This window comes from Besnoitia besnoiti, chromosome VII (genome assembly GCF_002563875.1).
Source record: "Besnoitia besnoiti strain Bb-Ger1 chromosome VII, whole genome shotgun sequence".
Classification (NCBI taxonomy): Eukaryota; Apicomplexa; class Conoidasida; order Eucoccidiorida; family Sarcocystidae; genus Besnoitia; species Besnoitia besnoiti.
In genome coordinates this window covers 814,978-833,234 of record NC_042362.1, presented here as the reverse complement: position 1 = coordinate 833,234, position 18,257 = coordinate 814,978, and the positions used below count along the sequence as shown (strand labels likewise).

The 18,257-nt window shown below is 56.1% G+C and overlaps 2 protein-coding genes and 3 non-coding genes across 5 annotated transcripts; 2 read left to right on the top strand and 3 right to left on the bottom strand.

Annotated features, from left to right (window-relative positions):
- Positions 1-2,366: 2,366 nt before the first annotated feature.
- BESB_077140 (uncharacterized protein) lies at positions 2,367-4,074 on the bottom strand (the record flags this gene model as incomplete). The annotated part of the gene is made up of 4 exons (XM_029366075.1): positions 2,367-2,521; positions 2,901-3,162; positions 3,561-3,628; positions 4,020-4,074. The coding sequence occupies 4 exons, from the start codon at positions 4,072-4,074 to the stop codon at positions 2,367-2,369; spliced, it is 540 nt and encodes a 179-aa protein (XP_029217506.1).
- Positions 4,075-5,281: 1,207 nt separating this feature from the next.
- On the bottom strand, positions 5,282-16,615 carry BESB_077130 (ribosome biogenesis GTP-binding protein YsxC protein; the record flags this gene model as incomplete). Its single annotated transcript, XM_029366074.1, has 12 exons — positions 5,282-5,327; positions 5,820-6,005; positions 6,334-6,378; positions 7,405-7,720; positions 8,125-8,223; positions 8,678-10,781; positions 10,955-11,104; positions 11,894-12,056; positions 13,598-13,716; positions 14,247-14,369; positions 14,931-15,056; positions 15,677-16,615. The coding sequence occupies 12 exons, from the start codon at positions 16,613-16,615 to the stop codon at positions 5,282-5,284; spliced, it is 4,416 nt and encodes a 1,471-aa protein (XP_029217505.1).
- On the top strand, positions 6,746-6,817 carry BESB_080990. The gene has a single exon. It is a non-coding gene; the product is annotated as a tRNA-Cys (tRNA).
- Positions 7,108-7,179, top strand: BESB_081000. The gene has a single exon. It is a non-coding gene; the product is annotated as a tRNA-Cys (tRNA).
- BESB_081010 lies at positions 12,721-12,792 on the bottom strand. Its single transcript has one exon. It is a non-coding gene; the product is annotated as a tRNA-Gly (tRNA).
- Positions 16,616-18,257: the final 1,642 nt, after the last annotated feature.

The following is an 18,257-nucleotide window of genomic DNA, read 5'->3' as shown; positions in this document are numbered from 1 at the left end:
AAACGCGTCGTGCGACTGCAAGGATGGACAGGAGAAACCCCGTACAGTAGAGCGTCAAAATAAGCGGGAAGCTGTAGTTCGCGGAAGAAGGACAAATGTGATGAAGGTGAAGTTACAAGTCAAAACAACCCCCTGCGGATTGGGAACGGCATGTGAACGACGAGGAGTTAACTTGAGATCAGCCAGCGGCACCGGACAGAGAGGGACGGCGCTAGGCAGCCACTAGGCCAGGAGAGGGAAGCAGCGGAGATGAAGCTTGAAACGGTGCTATACATGTATATCTTCAGCTGGTAGTTTATTTGAGAGAAGCAAAAGTCATCGAAAACACTCACAACAGCGGGTCTACGTACAGGCACCATCAGCAAGCCTGCTGAAATAGCGAGAGGATCTCCAGACTTAGCGCAAGGATTCCGACTCTAAGTGAAGTTAGAAAATGTTTCTCTCGTTCAGGAAGTGAGCAAGAAGCAGAGAAAGGTGGCAATGGGGGACGACTCTTCGATAGCTCGATAGGGTGTCTCGGGGACCGTTACCAGCACATGTGACCCGGCTTGAGAAGACTGTAGAGGCACTGGAAAAATGTAAAAAAGCTGTGCACCGTAACCGTCCAACACAGACCCCAGCTCTCGAGGAAAATAAAGGAAGCGCCATAAGCACGCTCGTCTCTCCCAACCAGGGAATTCACCACGAGAGGCGAAGGCAAGCTCGAGCGGTACTGCCGGGCGAGCTGACGAGGATCGAAGCTGGAACCTCGATCGACTGCAAAAATCGAATTGTTTCGGATACCCTCTCGGTCACAATGACATGCCTTGAACAGGAAAGGTCGTTCAGAAAAAACGAGGCTGATAATAATCGCCTGTGCGGTGAGGGGCTTTTTTTCCCTATTCGTTCTCATTACGATCTACCATGCGGTTGAGTTGAGCATATCGAACCGCGGTTAATCCCACGTGGAGCGCTTCGTGGATGCCACGTGGTCTTCTCCGCATCAACTGCCGAGTATTTCTGGTCATCGCCGCTGATGGACAATAATGTCCCCTACGCTGCAAAGGCTCGTCAATTCTCGGATACATTCAGCGAAAATGAACCAAGAGATGAGGAGGTGCTGCATTTCTTTGAGTGGGTGACAGAGATGCGCCCGGGGCAAGCCACAGATGCCACAGCAGACATGATTATTCTCTGCCCAGCGCTAGATGGGGAACCCAGAAGCCGGCAGACTGCCTCTAGCAAATACAAAACGTAGACGACTGCTCATTGCTTCTCAAAGATTGCTTGTCCGCACAAAAAGCCACACACCAGCGGCGGTCGCGGCAATTGCCCGCCGGCAAGCTTGGGTGACGTCGCGCGCGCAATGGCTGCACCTACGTAGCTGGGTCTGGATTCATAGAGTGACTCAGTGCATTTACCATCTTGAAAACGCTTGTCAGTGCTGAAGGGTCGCGCAGAGACATCCGGATGGCAATCAGAGAGGCGGCGTTTCGGCTAGTTCGGTTGCACCAAGCTACCACGCATGACCAATCGTGTGGTTGATCGGAAACTTCGCCTGTAGCACGTTTTTTGTCAGCCGCCGCTAAATCCACCAGAATGCAAAAACTTGAGCTCGCGCAGCACGGCGGACCCTACTTCCGATTCCACTCCCGAACCTGCGTGAACAACTAACGAAAGGCTCGTGCGCGCAACCGCAGCAGTGATGCCGAGCGAAAAAGTCAGGACTTCACAGTATCCCATTCCACGTAGGGCGGAAATCCGAGCTATTCCATGTGGAATTCCCGACGACGTCGAGTGGACTGGGACGCAGGCCAACTCGGAATCATGCTTTGCCGTCCCTCACGGGAGCATGGCCGTTTCTGCCAACATTTCGTCACAAGCGCTCAGCTTGACAGTGCTTTTGGAATTGAGAGGTGCTAAGCGGAGATTTCCCAGTGTCATGTGAGGCATTTGTGGCAGGGGAGAAGGCAGACTCAAAAACCTAAACCCACCGCGCAAGCAGCCTGGGCACGTACGGCCGCGAATCAAAAGAGACTCTTTTTTGAATCTGCGAGTTCTAAGCATACCGAGTTATCATTGCCAATACTGCGATACCGCGAAGCGCCAGCCCTGTTCCACGCGCGCACGCGGGGTTTCCATCGCTTTGCAAGAAAACCTTCTGCAGTTCAGGCACATCGCCCACGCAGACCTCCCACAGCGACAGGAGCCGTCGATCGTTCCCACCCACGCCAAGCAGAAAGGGAAACCTTCGGACTTCAGCCGCCGAAAAAGGTCGACAGGCTCATCCAAAGCGTTCGTGCACGAACGAAAAAGTTGCCACTCAAACCGCATCTTCTAACTCCCGTGTGGAGCATATGCAAACCGGCTACGTGTCGAGAGCATCATCATTCCGTCGCGCGAATGCGGACGACGTAGAACGAGGCACCGTCGGTAGGACTCCAGGGTCGAACTCGTCCAATAACCGCCACGTAGTTACCAGGGCGCTCAACCTTCAGCATCGCTTCGTAGGTCTGAGGCGCGCCAGGCATCTTGTTCACATCTGCAGACAGCAAAAGAATTTCCACCGAGCTTCATATCGTACCTGAATGGTACTTTTTTTTTATAGACAGCACGCTGTCCTCGCGAGCGACGCACGCAAAGTAGCACGTGCTGCCCCCCTCACAAAAAAAAAAAACACACATGCCACTTATAGAGCCTAACTTTAGCCTCTACAACTGTGACAGACAGAAAACCTCGAGAGCCTCAGATCCTGACACGCCCGCCCCCCCCCCCCCGCACCACCCAATCATCGACGCCACAAGCAGCGTATTTCGAGCTCCGCACTGTGGATGCAGACACCCGCGAGTAGCGGTGGTGAAGACGGCCATCTCTGCAGTTTTTTTAATCTATCTGTGAAGCCAGATCCGCTGCAGTCTCACTCTCGACAGCAGGCTTTGTGAGAGTGACGCCATGCTTGGAAACAGGGGCTTCCAACCGCTTTTTCATCTCGTCTTCAGGTAGTGCCTGAACGTGCAATTTGGGGAGTTCGTTGTTTCCTTCGAATATGTCGTAGGCCATGAACGTGTAGCCGCCCGAGCCGGCCGAGGACTTGATCACCACCTTCGCCTCGCTCGGCGTCGACTCCAGATGCAGCTCCGCCTCATAGACGTTGTCTTTCGGCGGGCCCTCAAACATCACGGTCTGTAGACAGTCAAGAATTCTTCAACTGGCCGTTGACATCGTCGCGCTACACACAGCTGCCAACTGCACCAGCCCCACCACCATGCCATGCATACGTATGAAACTATCGGTGCGGAGTCATGGCAGCCGTCCGTGACATAAAAACGGGCTGCGGATTATTCAGAATCCACGCTAGTGAATCTTGGAAGGCACCCTCTGCATCCCGACAAACTCCATTTCCCGTCGGAAACAGCCTCCGTAAGCAGGCAGTGCGGGACTGAGACCCTTTTGCCATGCGAAGGCAAGCGGGCTGAAGTGCCGTCCACCGTCAACGCACTGGCCAGGCTGACATTCCCGCACAAGTGCACGCGCTTGGAGAAGGCGGTTGGCACGCCGTCGCGGCGACAGAGCGTTTTTACCTTCATGTTGTCCTCCGTTTCGGAAGAGTCCGCAGCGCCAGCGAATCGGTCTGAGTTAAGTGATGACGCTGTACAAACGCGCCGCAAATAAACCACGCGTTCCAAACTTACAGAACTGCACTCCAATCAACTGTTCACACCGCGCAAAGAAGCAAGGTCATCTGGTTGATGGCACGGTCCGTAGGAACGAACAAGAATTCCGCGTAAAGCAGGAGAGGCCAGTCAGATTTCGTGACGGCGCCGCCCACCCGATTCGACCCCTGCGCAACGGAAGCGCTGATACGCACAAACCACGTCTCTCCGAAAAACGCTGCAGTCGAAAAGAGAGAGGAGGCCCTCAAGAAATCAAAAACACATGAGAAAACTCAGTGGCACTGTTTGTCCCGCCAGGAGACACGCTCCGTGGCCATGTGAACGCTCAAGCTGGTGACCATTTTGCCCGAGCTGGCAAGCACGTACCTGAGAGGACGAGTAGAAGGAAAACGGAAAAGAACTGACGGCGAAACATTTCCATGAAAGCAGAGAAGAAAGCCAGAAAAGTGAATACGAAAAAACTTTTTGACAGGAAATCGAGGCACGACACTCAAAAAACGAGATTCAGAAGAGAACTGCACAAGCCCGGCATGCGCAGCGTCAACGGAAGTTCGCTCCACAGGAGACGTCAACGCTCGTTGCTAGTATTGGTGTTCTTATGGAAGCCTCCTTCTACAGAGCAGGGGGATAGCCTCTGCGCAACAAAAAAAGCTAGATGCAGTGATTTTTCGTCATTAAGAATTAAATAACACCGGAATGAAACCGACCAAGGATGCGAGTCCGCATCCGAGCAACTCTGACGCACTACGCAAGCATGTGTCTTCATGCTTGGGCGTTGGAGGGGGTTTGTTAAGAATGGAGAAATACACCACGCAGAGCTCGTCTCAAAAGATCACTCGGGGGATGGCTCTACGAAGCTGGCGACGAAACGTCACGTGGCTACCCAGCTGCCACCGTGCGGAAGCGCCCTCTTGGAACGGACTGCCGTGTACGAAGCGGATTTGGAGAGCATATTTCAAAGGACCTTTCTCAACACGTGAAATACCGATCTATGTTACACGGCTCGCATCACGCACCACCGTATTTAACGCGGCAAATATCGACACATTTCACCCAGCGAGCACAGGCAATCCCGTTTGGGACCGAGCTTGAATCTGTGATCGACTAGCAGTAGAGGCAGTTTCAACGTATCATGCCACCGGGCGAGTATATCTTGTGAGGATCATTCTTTCAAGCCAACGAATGACGCTCACAGTCACGTAGACTACTAGGTTCGATGACTGGAAGGGGCCAAACCGCGAGAGACGCAGAGGAATCAGTGGGGAGCTGCCGACGCCCTGCGGTCTCCAGGAGACGTTTCTAAAACCGTACTACATCCGTTCTTCCACTTCTACGGACGACATTCTGTATGCCTAAACGCGCTGTCGATTTTAAAGGGCGCATATTCATGGATAGCTGGCGAGGAAGACTGCGGCAATTGCCGCGCTGCCGAGAGACCACTAATCTGGCCATTGCGCGCTTGAAACAGAGGTTCAGTGCATATCTGCGAGCGCCTCCTGTAGTATATAGCCCGACGAAATTACTTCGCGCTGGTTTTACGTACTGATCCGTTTAGCACTCGGTCATTCCACAGCGACAAGCCCCCTTCACATATGGGGAAACCGCAGCGCCCTGTGTCCGGTACGACGCTAGTTCTTCACTCTCCGGATGCGAGCTGACTCGGAATACGGTACCCTGCACGCGGACGAGCCACATTACGATGAGAAATGCATCGCCTCTTGCGGCATGCCTCGCTAGAGCGAAACACAGAGCTGTTTCTTGTTTTGTGTTTTGCTCTCCCCTAACGACCGTCTCTCTGGACTGCTGGACTTTCGAATCTTCGTTTCTCTTATGCACCATCTTGACCGCACGCGCGCAATCAGCACACTCGAAACTAAATGCTACATACCGACACCTTAGCCACATACATGTAGGACAGAAATGTCGGATAAACAAAGACGTAAACTATCGACCTATCCTTCTGCGCCCTTTGGCAGTTCCCTTTTTCGGGTGCACATCCCCCGTCACATCCTGAAGGCAACTATTCCTGACTGCGTCTTGATATCCAGTTCTCTACTAGCTGCGTCTCATCGACTGCGCCTTCTGTTTTCTTGTTGGATTTTCCATTCTCTGAACTCCTCGAGCTCCGCGAGTTCCTTTTCTTTTTTCCTCTGCAGTCTTCTCGACCTAGGGCTTGGCTTCGGCGTCCTCTTCGCCCCAGAGCCTGCACCGCCCTGAAGACCTCGCGCCAGTTCACGAGCTTGCCTTTTCCGTTGTTTGAATTGACGAACCAGCTCCGCTCCCGGTGCCTCATTCTCTTCTTTCTTCTTAAGTCCGACTCTCTGCCTGAATAGCTTCCTCTCCACTTTTTGCCTGTGACACAGAAATACACACCCACCGCATAGGGCAGCAAATGCGTACCATCCAGGCACAATAAGAGTACCATGAACAGCCGAACAAGAGGCTGAGTACACATCAGCGTTGAATACGCGATCAATTTGACAGCTGCGAAAAACGCGCAACGAGAGAGACACACTCGGCAGCCGTGAGATCGGGGTCCGCGGCAGGCGGTCTAGTGTGTGTGTGTGTGTGTGTAGACGGGGACAGGATTCGACTTTAGGCGTTCCAGCAATCATAAAAGCAATGGTTAACAAAAGGGCTGACTGCATCTCCGGAAAATGCCCGTGTGCTTCTATCTTACATTTGCTCTTCAAGCAGCTGTCGTTTGTTCGGTCGCCCGTAGACCCTGAAAAACAAGAGATCACAAATATCACGAAATGTTTACCCGTACTTTACCAATACTTCCACTACGCTGCTAAACTGCTAAAACGAAAAACAATGCTCAGCACGGAAGACAGTTCCCTCGGGAAAGGCGGCGCAGGTCACTCCAAGGACGCCATTCGGGAAGGGCCGTCAATTTGCCGTCATTAGCGCGGATACACTGCAGTAACATGGCTAAAAAAAGTCAGAAAAAACATATCTTTAGTGCGCATGAGGTTGTATGGCACATAGGCCAACTCCGCGGAGAAAAAAACCTCGAATTGAAGCCGAAAGAAAAGGCGTGCGTTGCACATCGCACGCCAGGACCCGCGTCGGCGGGCACGTAAACCCGCGGGTGTGTAGCTCAATGGTAGAGCGGCCGACTGCAGATCGGCAGGTTCATGGTTCAATTCCGTGCGCGCCCTTAATAATCTATGGAGCGCAAATTTATTTTTTTTATGCCCCTTCGAAGATACGCCTCCGCACGCGGCACTCCCTCACATTTATTTTTTTCTACACTGTTGAATCTAGCGTCACTCCGTTGTAGTTCAGTAGCATATTGAAAAGCAGGGCCGCTATACACTTGCTCGGTAAGAATGCATTTGGTACACGTTGCAGACGGAACACACACACCAATACGGAGAAATGCACGGAAAACAACGACTCATTGCTCCAGCAAAGCATTATGACGCAGAGCCCGACGTTTCTCCAAATCGGGTGTGTAGCTCAATGGTAGAGCGGCCGACTGCAGATCGGCAGGTTCATGGTTCAATTCCGTGCGCGCCCTTACCTGTGAATACATTCACTTGCCTGCCTGCCTCTAAATTTTTCACTCCCTGCCAGAACCTTAGTTCACTTTGACATCGCACCAGAAAACCTCTTCTCTGTTTTCTTTGCGTTTGGTACCTTACCTGTCGCTCCGCCTGGATCTACGTTCCCCATGCCAGAGCTCATTACGAACCAACAGACGAACACTCTTTCTGTATTGCCTGGCTGCTTTCTGTTGACTTACGCTGCGTCGGCTTTGTGTTTCCGCGCCCACGTCTTCCACTTCTGCATCGCCTCCTTCCATGTGTAGTTCTTTCTGCCCTTCTTCTCCTCCGCTTCAACGAGAAGGCCCGAGGCGCCAAAGCCCTTTGCTTCTTTTCCGACCGTGGCGACAAGTCTCTTGGAGACACTTTCAGGCTCCAAGTGCATTTGCTTCAGGCGCATGCGAGTGAGGCGTCTGAGTAGCCGCCGCTTCTCCAGGCCGCGTACGGGCCTCTGGAGAGCCTTCGGATCGAGGCCAATAAAGCCTGCTTGTGCAGAGAGTGCAAGCGCGTCCGCCTCTGCGAGAAAAACGCGAAAAAAGACAGGCTTCAAAGACCGATGGCAACCGCACTATGCTACAGGCAGCGCGCTTGCTCTTGAACGCAACGCCTCCGTGTATCCGCACACCCCAACACACAGTGGCGACTGCTGGTTTAAAACACACGCAAAGAAGAGATTGCACCAGATTCAACCGGTGCCTGCGGAATGCGAGCGCCTAAACTGTATGGAAACATATTCAGCCCACGACAGCCAGATTTATACATACATACGAATTTGGCTTCCCGTAGGCATAGCCGCTTCAAGGCGCAAACCGCACATCAACTCGCCTAGTATACGCGCCACCTCGGCGCGACAGCAGTCGCGTGCCTCGAAGGGGAACTCCAGCTGTGCGGGCGCAGGGAGAGAGCTGCCGGATCTTTACCTTTTCGGCGGCGCCAGAAAGGCGCTGGACGCTCTGTGTCGGCCTGAGCGGCGTCGGCGGGGCGACCCGGGAGAGTGAGAGGACGCGACGGCGCGTGTCCTGACAAAAGCGACAAAATTCGCACAAGGCCAAGCCCCCGGCATATCCCCCAGCGCGATCCGCAGAGAAAAAAGGGCACCGGTTACACACGAAACGCAACACGCGGCAACGAAATCCCACGCGCTCACGATCGCTCCAGGATGAACGCTTTTTAGGCCTGGTATGCATGGATAATGGTCGATGCTTTTATAGTTTAACGGCTACTGCTGGGGAACAAAGCAGAGCTCTAGGCGCAGGAAAAAAGCTCCCCACCATACGTCGCTTAACCAGCACACATGAGACCGCCACCGCTCCTCCCCCCTCTTTTGAAAAGGCACCGCGTTCCAGAATAACGACGCCTTTTCGCAGCGTCCTTTACGGTGACCGTCGGTATGCAGGCAGAAATCCGCGCGTATGTCTCTGCTGTGGCTTTTTCGCCTGCGTTTCTTTCTGGAACTAAGGTTTTCACGCTCACCGAGGTCTTCGAGCTCCATTCTCTTTCGCCTCTCCCACGACTGGCGCATGTCGCGTTCGTAGTCGCCTGAGTACGTCCCTGGCTCGGGAGCTCGAGCAAGCGGGTCAGCGTCGCCAACGTCTGCGCCCGTCGGATCGAACGGCTGCCTCGGGCCTCGCCTTCTGCGGCCGGCGGCGGCGCCCCCGCCTGTGTACTGACCGGCGTCCTCAAGGAGCAAAACGTCTCCTCTCTGCCCCAGGGGGTGCCCGGAGAGTCGAGGCGCGGCGGAGGCTCGAAGTGGACTTCTTCGCTCGCGCGCGGCTTGTTGAGCGGCGGATAGCGAGGGAAACGGCGAGGCGCCGTCGCTGTCGTCGCTGGCGTCCTCGTAGTCCTCTTCCTCCTCCCCCGAAGACTCCGCCGCCAGCTCAAACGCTACCCCTGCTCGCCCCATGCGCTCCGCTCGCCGGTCTCCGCCGCAGATCTCCTTCGCTTCGTCCACTGCCCGCTTCAGCCGGCGCGACGCGGCGCGCGAGAGGGCGCCGTTTGAGGGCGATGCAGCGGCGGAGGAGGCCAGTGATGAAGCCGACGCACACAGCGACCGCTGGAGCAGCAGTGACGGATCTTCATTGTCGTCGTCCTCTTCGCCCGCACCAAACAAAGGCGGAGGCGACGAGGACGGCGGAGGCGACGAGGATGGCGGAGGCGACGGGGATGGCGGAGGCGACGGGGATGGCGGAGGCGACGAGGAGGGCGGAGGCGACGAAGAGGGCGGAGGCGACGAAGAGGGCGGAGGCGACGAGGATGGCGGAGGCGACGAGGAGGGCGGAGGGAACACCGCAGAGCACTTGAGCGAGGCTGCAACTTGCTCCGGCGGGCCCTGGAAAGCTGCTGCCTCGTCGTGAAGACTCCGGTCGCCCTCCGTCCTCGCCTGCGGACTCCTGTCACACGGCGAAACACCGGCGCCGCCCTTCTCTGAGAGAGAGACCGGACCTGAAACGGAGGAGTCTCGGCTCTCCTCAGTCCCACGGCCTTGCCGCCACGGGCTCCCACCTCCCACCTCTGCGCGCTCCTGATGCCCCTCTTCCCATTGGTCGCAAGGAGGTGAAGGGAGGCGACGAGATAAGTCAAAATCTAGCAGGCGGGCGAAGGCTGCGGCGCGAGCCCCGCCTTGCTCTCCGCTCATGGACCCCGGCGCGTCCTCGTCGAGACAGGCAGCTCGAGGCGACGGGGAAGACGACAAAGAAGAAAGGGAAAACCCCGGGGACGACTGACGTTCACGATACACATCTCCCTCGTCCTGCGGGCCTTCACTGTCGCCCCGCGAAGCACCCGACGCTCGCTCGGCGCCTCTGCTGTCTCCCCCCGGCTCCCTTTGACGCGCCTCCGCCGGCTCACCGTCCGACATCGAGCCAAGCTCCAGAGCGCGTTGTGCGGCAGCGTCCGCGGCTGCAAAGAAAGCCGGCGCGGGCGCAGAGGGGGAAGTTGCGGCCGAAAGTGAATGTATTTCATGATCGATCTCCTTCTCCGAGGCAGCTGAGGCGCCGCTCAGGCTCCTCTGTTGCGCCGCTCTCCGTCGCCTCCGCCCCTGACCGGGCCCCGGCTGGCTGTGCGTCTCCTGCGCGCTCCCATGGTGCGCCGCGAGTTCAGACACCGACGCCGAGAGAAGCTCCTCCGTCGCCTCCAAGCTGTGGCGGTGGCTCCACCTGCCCTGGCCTATCTCTGTGCACTCAATGAAAGTGTCGAGGGTGATCTGCGGCGTGTCCTCGCCGCCGCGTCGTCCCGTCTCCTCTGGCTCGCCTCTCAGGTGCGTCGCCTCTGCACCTGCAGGCTCACGGACGAACGGGTCTTCTTCATCACTCAAATCCCACCGGCTTCTGGCGCGATCCACGATGGGGCACGTATCTCCCTCGCCTCCAGCTGGCGCTGTCTGCGCTTCTGGAGGAGACAGAGCAGGCCCGCCGCCCTGATGAGTGCCGAGCGTCGCCCAGTGCGAGGCGCCCGAAGCAGCTCGCGACAGGCCACTGCCCGTTTGTGCCTCCCCGCGCGCTTCGTCTCTCCGCTGCTTCCGCTTCTCGGCGGCCTTCATCTGCCGGCGCAGGCGACGCTCTTCGAGCTTGCTATGGATCTGGGAAGACCAGCAAAAAGACAAAGTCCAAATTACACACAAATAGAAAGAATAGAACAATAAATAAATAATAATAGGATGCCTCCTCCACCTCCGGCACCCTCCCCCCTGGGTACACACACAGCCACGTGACGAACCCCGAAGTCGCTCCTAAACGGGGATGCAAGCCTTACGCGAAGGCGAATGCTGTTTTTCACAATCTCCTTATCGATCTTCAGTTCGTTTATCTCCTTGCGCAAGACGTCGAGGCCCTGGTGCCTCAGCGCGCTGACCGCAATGGGCTCAGCAGCCTGGTGGCGGAAGGCCTTCGCGTCCTCCTTTACCTGAAGAAAGTAGAGAAAAAGCAAACAGTTCCCCGCAGAAAAAATAGAATGAACCCTGCCACCATCCGTTGACTGGGGGAAGAAAGGCGGACGCAGTTCTCAGCCAAAGGCAATATCACTCGAAGAGCTAGACAGTTGTCTGTAAAGCCCTTAACCCTAAACGGGAGCGGGGGAACGCAGCAACGACCGACAAGCCAACGCGACGCCGGGGAGGCGAGAGGACGCCGCTATGCATTGAAAAACCGACGGAGAGAAAACAGGAAGGAAAACGGAAAACAGGGCGAGCGCTCGACAAAAACACGAGGCAAACCGCGTACATTCCTTGACATCTGGAACAATAGATTCTGGTTCGGTAGTGGAACAAGGACAGTCAGCATATGTCATGATATTCGTACAGCTTGTATACAAGTGTTGGTCTTTGAAATATACGCTGGATACCACTGCACTTAATGCATTTAACATGACAGTCATGAAAAGTATAAGAGGACTTGGATTCGGAAAACAAAGACAGCAACGCACACGGAGTGAAACCGACACGACAGGGAGAGAAAGAATCAAGGCCCACCATAGAGCGACAGAGAGACACACAACGACAGTAGCAACAGAACATGGCGCAGGGCATAAAGTCGCGCCAGGTAAGCCCCGGACGCTTTTAGCCTCGCGCTCTCCTTCGAGAGCTTCGTCCACAAGACCAGGAGACGGCACCTGACCAGGCCCCGTTACAGAGAAAAACGCGCCATCCGGCGCCAAGAGAGATGACGCTTGTTCTCTCGTTCTTTTTTTTCTCACCAGCATGACCGTCTTGACGAGGTCTAGCGGCTTCACAAGGTCCGCTTTCGTCAAAACAATCTGCCAGCTGATGCCCCAGCGGTGAAGAAAGTGAAGCATCTCCTTGTCGCTCTCTTTCACACCATGGCGGGCGTCAATCAAAACAAACACGCGCCGTAGATTTCTGAAACGACACGCACACCAAAATCCAACGCGACCAGCCATACATACAGCATGCGCACTCTACATATATATATATATATATATATATATATATATATATATATATATATATATATGCATACATACATGCAGGCATAAGACCCCGCGACCTCCCTCTTTGCATATATATATGTCTGCCTGCATACCCGCGCTTTTCTTGCTCAAAGAATAGCTTAATATATGCACAAATGTGTGATCGACCTGCCCAAAAGAGAAGCTAAAGCGTGAGACGAATCTGCCAGAGAAGGCCGCACATATACGCATTCACATCCACGTTGCGCATGCGCCAGCTGAGTTCCCCCCTGGCAGACGCGCACATTAGCAACTGCTGTTTCGATGCGAAAGAAGTGCTTTTCTAGAGAGAAGAAAAAGCTCCGGGTGCGATACACAAATTGAGATTTACCCTCGCACGCACGCGGAAAGGCGGGCGGCACCGGAGCTCACACCAACACATACGGAGGAAGTCCCCAACTAGAGGGAGATCTGTGGCGCTGTACGAGGAAACCTGGGCATTTTGATGCAGTTGTTAGCGGAGAACACGCTAGGAAAAAAAAAAACAAGCTCAATTCGAGCGGTTGGAGCCCCTCAAGTTATACACACAAAAATGGGGGAGGACGCCGAAAATGTGCGTCAACCGGGAGTCGAACCCGGGTCACCTGCTTGGAAGGCAGGTATCCTAACCGTTGGACTATTGACGCCCTACCCTTCCCTCCGGACAAATGAAAAATATACAACATTGTTTCTGTTGCCATCTTCCCCATGCTCGCCCTCTGGCTGAGGCCCTATCTTTCCCGTAAATGGAGGTCCATACATTGCGCACGCACAAACCTAAACCCTAAACTATATACGGGTGTATAGACCTCCACAGCTTCAGAGGGCGGAGACACGGAAGGATAACCGCAGAAGCCAGCAGGGCTAGAAAAGAGGTGATACAGCGCGAGGCTGCACCGAAGGAAGCAGCGAAGAAGCGAAGGACAGACACCAATATAATAATAATAAACATCGGAGCTGCCCGGGCCTCGGCGACTCACGTTCGCACCCACGCATGAGCAACACGCGCGAGGCCCCCTGCGTGAGGATATGTCAGGAAGGCTATATGGCTGGGAGGAAGATTCCTTGCAGCGCACCGAAGCCGTTTCAACTCCCACAAAGAGGAGAGGCGCCGACGCCGCACCATGCTTTCCTCAGAGAACGCAGAGAATGGAGGAAGCGAGGGAAAGGACTCGCCCAGGCCTCGCATGGAAACACGAGATGCAGTCCACTGCGCACGGAGCCCAACATAGTTCATAGCTACTCAGCACGCAGCTGCAGTATTCGGCCCTGAGGGGAGCGCCCTTTTTCGCCGGCACCGCTGTTAACACATCCTCTCTCGTTCTACATATATACACATCTATATGTATATATAGCGTGTACCGCATGTAACGCTTTTGACGTGATCCAGGGCAAAACGCCTTTTTTTGATTCGACAAGAAGACGTTGAACGCCGCTTGCCTGCGGTCTTACTTGCGCGTTTTGAGGTAGTAGAGAGAGAACTCCGTCCACTGCAGGCGCGTGGCTGCCGCGGCCTTCGCGAAGCCGTAGCCGGGCAAGTCCACGAGGCAGAGGACCGGGGGCGACCCTGCCTGGGGAGGAAAAGAAAGATGAAGGCAGAATCAAATAACAGACAGAGGTCAATGAGAGTGGACACAAATACTAACAAACCACTGGCGCGGCAGCGCCGAAGAAAGGTATGCATTCAGGCACAGCCTTGGGGTCTCAACGAGCGACGCCGCGCAAAAAAAGGCGATCCTGACTCGCCGAAACCAAGTCTGGAGCGCAGACTGGGTAAGCCAAATGGGCACATCACCGGAGACGCTGCCGCGGACTGCGAAAGGCCCGACAAAACACGAAGGCGTCTGAGAGACCAAAAGAGGACGCCAGCCGACCAGAAAGGCACGCCAAAAAGGAGGTGTGTTCTGGTCATCACATGCAAGAGAGGGGCAGGACGACGCCGGGCGAGGGCGCGAGGGACTCCCGGAAGGCTCCATGCGGCACCCTCTCGGGCGAGACCCCGCAGACGCAGCGAGGCCAGAGACTGTCGTTTAGCGGCGGATTCAAGAAGCGCGCCAGCGGAAAAAGCGACTTAGGCTCGCTGAAAGGAGACTAAATATACCTTGAAGAAGTGAAGCTGCTGCGTGGTGCCCGGCCTGCTGGTCACCAGAGACGTCAGTCGACGCCCAGCGAGTTCGTTCAGCAAGCTGCTTTTCCCCACGTTGGATCTACCCGCGAAGGCCACCTGTCGCCACAGCAGATAAGGGAAAAACACACAGCAAAGGCGCGCGCGTGACTACGGACTCAGTCGCGAAACGCGGGCGCCACGAGCTTCTCTCGCCTCCCACCGGTATCCTCTCTGGAGACTCAGTCGACTTTTCAAAGGCACGTCCGCTATGGCGCATGCTGGGGAGTCGCGCCTTCCGCTTCTCTCGCTCTGTCACCTGCCGCGTGTCTTCGAGACCCCTGCCTGCGACGCTACGCGTCTGCTCGCTTCTACCTCTTCTTCTGACCTTCCGCCTCAAACGCCCCCTCCTGGTTTCTTCTCGACTCCCCTCGTCGTGTGCCGCGGGAGGGTCGCTCAGCGCTCTCACGTCCCCTGTAGGTCCTTCTCTCGTTTTTCTCGTTTTCTCCCCTCCCCGGATCTCCGCTCTCTTCTCTTCTGTTTCCCTCCCTCCCCCCTCACCCTCCCCTCCTCCCGTCGACTTGTATCCTCCGCGTCCAGTAAACCCTAAACCCTACAGCTGTTTCTCCAGCGTGTGTCTGCGCCGCACTCCGTGCCGAGTTTCCCCTTCGCCGGCCTCACCTCCGGCAGAATAGGCGGCGGAAGCTCTTCTTCTCGCAGGGCGGCCCGCCATTTTTCAAGCCGCGGCTTCAGCTGACCGAGGAAGACCGGGCAGCGCGCGCTCAAGCTCTTGTCGCCGTGAAGAATCTAAAAGAAAAAAGTTCCACGCCATGGGGAGGTCTCCAGCGAGATGAAAGCAGCGGACTGCGCAACACCGAGGAAAACCGAGGAGGCTTTGACAAAAGAATGGAGAAGGAGGCAAATCCACTCTGGAGACTGTGCCACGCGGGAGGGAAGGCATGACCTCAGCGCGACCGTCCCCTCCATCGATACAACTATTTGCATGTATATCTGTTTCTTTACAAATAATCGCATATATACTTTCATATGCTTGTATACGTACAGATAGTAGTGCCGTCTCCAGCGGCGACGTCGCTGCAAGTGCCTACAGTGATGGAGCTCGCGGGGTCCCTCTCTCAGTTCAGATACTCGAAGAAAAGCTGCAAAACACCCCCTCTTAAAAGCGCGTGGGTTTGAGCAACCACGCCACCGCCTTCTTGTGCGCATGACCAGAGGTCATGCAAAAGACAGAAACCCTGTTCACCAGCTGTCTCTCTCTCCCTTTTGCGCGCGGGCGCGAGCGCGCAGAGCTCCTTTCTGCTGCGCTTCCCGCCTTCGCATGTGCGAGGTTTACCCGCCCTCAGCGGCCTGTGTTGTGGAGGCCGCGCCTTTCATCCTTCAGGGCTCTGAAAGCCTCGTGGATTTACCTGCCGGCGTTTTTCGCTGTTGTTTCGCGGCGCGCCGAGTCCTTGCTGAATCACGCGCGCCTCGACCTGACGGTCCAGCTGCTTCAGCCGCTTTCTGCGTTTTTGAATCGAAAGGCGAGCGAGCGCGGAAGGGAAATCGCCCGCGGGGGGCGTCGTCGGGTGCTCAGCGGGCAGGAGACCCGCAGGGTACACGACGGAGCCCGCGGCCCGCAGGGGGCGTGACGCCCGCCGCGAGCCGGACAGCGAGACGAGCGACCGCGCGTGGAGCGGCGCGTTTTCGAGGGCGGAAAGAGCTAACAGAGGGAGCGCCGCAGACGAAGCCGAGCCGAGAGCGGAGAGAGGATGGCGCAGCGAGCAGAGAACGGCCGCAGAGCCGAAGGAAGCCGCGAGAGAGGAAGACGAAGGGGTGGAAGCCGCGCGAAACCGGCATGCAGACGGCAAGGAAGCATAACCCCAGGCAGAGGGTGAACGAGGAAGGAAGAAGATCCAAGAAGGCGCACCGGGGTGCCCCGCGGCAGAAGTAGCGTCGCACCGTCGTGTGCGGGCTTGACGCCGTGAGGCCGAAGAACGAGGCGCGCAAGAGGAAGAAGAAAGCCAACCCCGGCGAGAGAAAAGGGCCTCGAGATGCGTTCCTTCTTCTCCCTCAGGCGCGCCTTCTCTTCCCACTTCGTTCGGCGTCCGCCCCTCGGCAGGAGCTGGTCGTTCGTCTCCGTCCTCCGCTACTTCAGCGCCCTCACGTGGCTGTCGCGTCGGCGCGCCACGAGGCCTCCGCTGAGGAAAGCGCGAGGGGGCATCTTCTCCGCCGCTGCCTTTCTCCTGCGCGCGGCGAAGCGGAGAGAGAGGAGGAGCGGAGACGGGTGACGAGAAGACCCCGGCCAGGAGAGGCCGCGCCGCGCGGGGTACGAGCGACAGAGGCTCGGCAGCCTGGAGGCGTCTCATGGTTTTGCGCTTCAAGGGCAGCGCGAGAAAGCAGAGAAACCCAGACGCATGCGCAGTCAGACCCTCTCTTCGCGCCTTCCTCGGGCGCGCTCTCCATCCCTGATTGCCTCTCGATTCTGCAGCGGCTTCAGCGGCGCTCAGTCACAGCCCCAGCGTGTGCGTACCCGCGCGTGCGTACCCGCGCGTGCGCCTCAGACAGCGAAAACGGCGAAGAAAGCAGAGCAGCGAGACACGCTGAGAAGAAAACACGCGCGGGAGCCCTGACGCTGCACGAAGAAACAGACTCCCCGCCGACTTTTGAGGGAAGGGACGAAAAAAAAATGAAAGGTGTGTCAACCAGCGGTGTTGCGGACTGCATGCGAAGAACATGCGGGCGCCCAACTAAAGACGATGTGCGCAGGACAAACACAACACAAGAGGGTCTCTCTTCCCAAATAAAATTCACGAATCAACCGCACGCGCCTCCGCTGCGAACCGATTTCCCTATTCTCTTTCAAAGAGGGAGAGAGGCACTCGCGCCAGGCTTCGCGAAGAAGAAAGGCGCAGCTCATCGACTCTCTCTGCGAAGCATCGAGAGCGAGGGAAAAGTCGACGTTGCGAGCGCGTATGGCGCTGCAAGCTCGTTTTCCCAGTTCTTTTTGCTCAAAACTTTTTCTGTTGTCGCATGTCATTTTTTTTGCTACCTGTGTGTCAAGAGTCGGCTCTTCCTCGTCCATTCTACCCGCTTCACCCGCGTCAGTTTCCCTCGAGACTTCCGTGTGTCGTTGCCACGAGCTGGAGCTTGTCTGCGCGAAAGACCCTCGCGGACAAGCCAAGGCACGCCCGCAGGCGGCTCCTCGCCCAGCGTCCCTTTACATCCTTGCCTCTGCCTCACTCAACTAGCATCGCTTGGTCTCTAGTCTCCTGCTGCCTCTCTCTGCTCCGGGAGGCGTCAAAATACGCGGGGCTACGCGGCCGCTGCTGCAGCCGCATTCACGCCTCGACGTATGTATCTAGACAGATATATATATATATATATATATATATAAATATATATATATATGTTTCTACGTACAGCTTCATGTGACTCCGCCAGGTATTATTAAGTTGCCTGCTGCATTCAATCCAGCGGCGTGGGTGAGTATCCTCTCTTTGGAAGGCGCCCTGCGCGGAGTGCAACGGTTCGGCCCGTCAACCTTAACCCGCCCGAAGCCTATGTGCGTATATATATATATATATATATATATATATACATTATATACATATACAAATTTAGGTGTATATAATGAGTTCACATGTGTGTACAGCTGCGTGTCTTCGCCTGGCTTTTAGGCCTGCATTTGCGCGTGTGCTTTTACTCCGTGCAAACTGAGTTTCTTTCGCAGCTTGGCCGCGTCGCGAGCATCTCGGGCTTTCTGCAGACGCCGCATTTCCTCGCCAACCTCCCTCCACGCTGCGATGGGTCACTAAACAAATAAATCTTCTTTTATTAGTCAGTGGGCGAGTGCGCAGTTGCCGAGCCGCGCAACAGCTTGAGCGGCGCGGAGGTGGTGCTGCCTCGCGTCGCGCCGTCCGCAGAGTCCTGTGGCATGCTGTGCGACCTCTTTTACCGCGTTTGCAGATCTAACTACACCTGATTTCTAGCTGCTGGCGTGTCAAACCC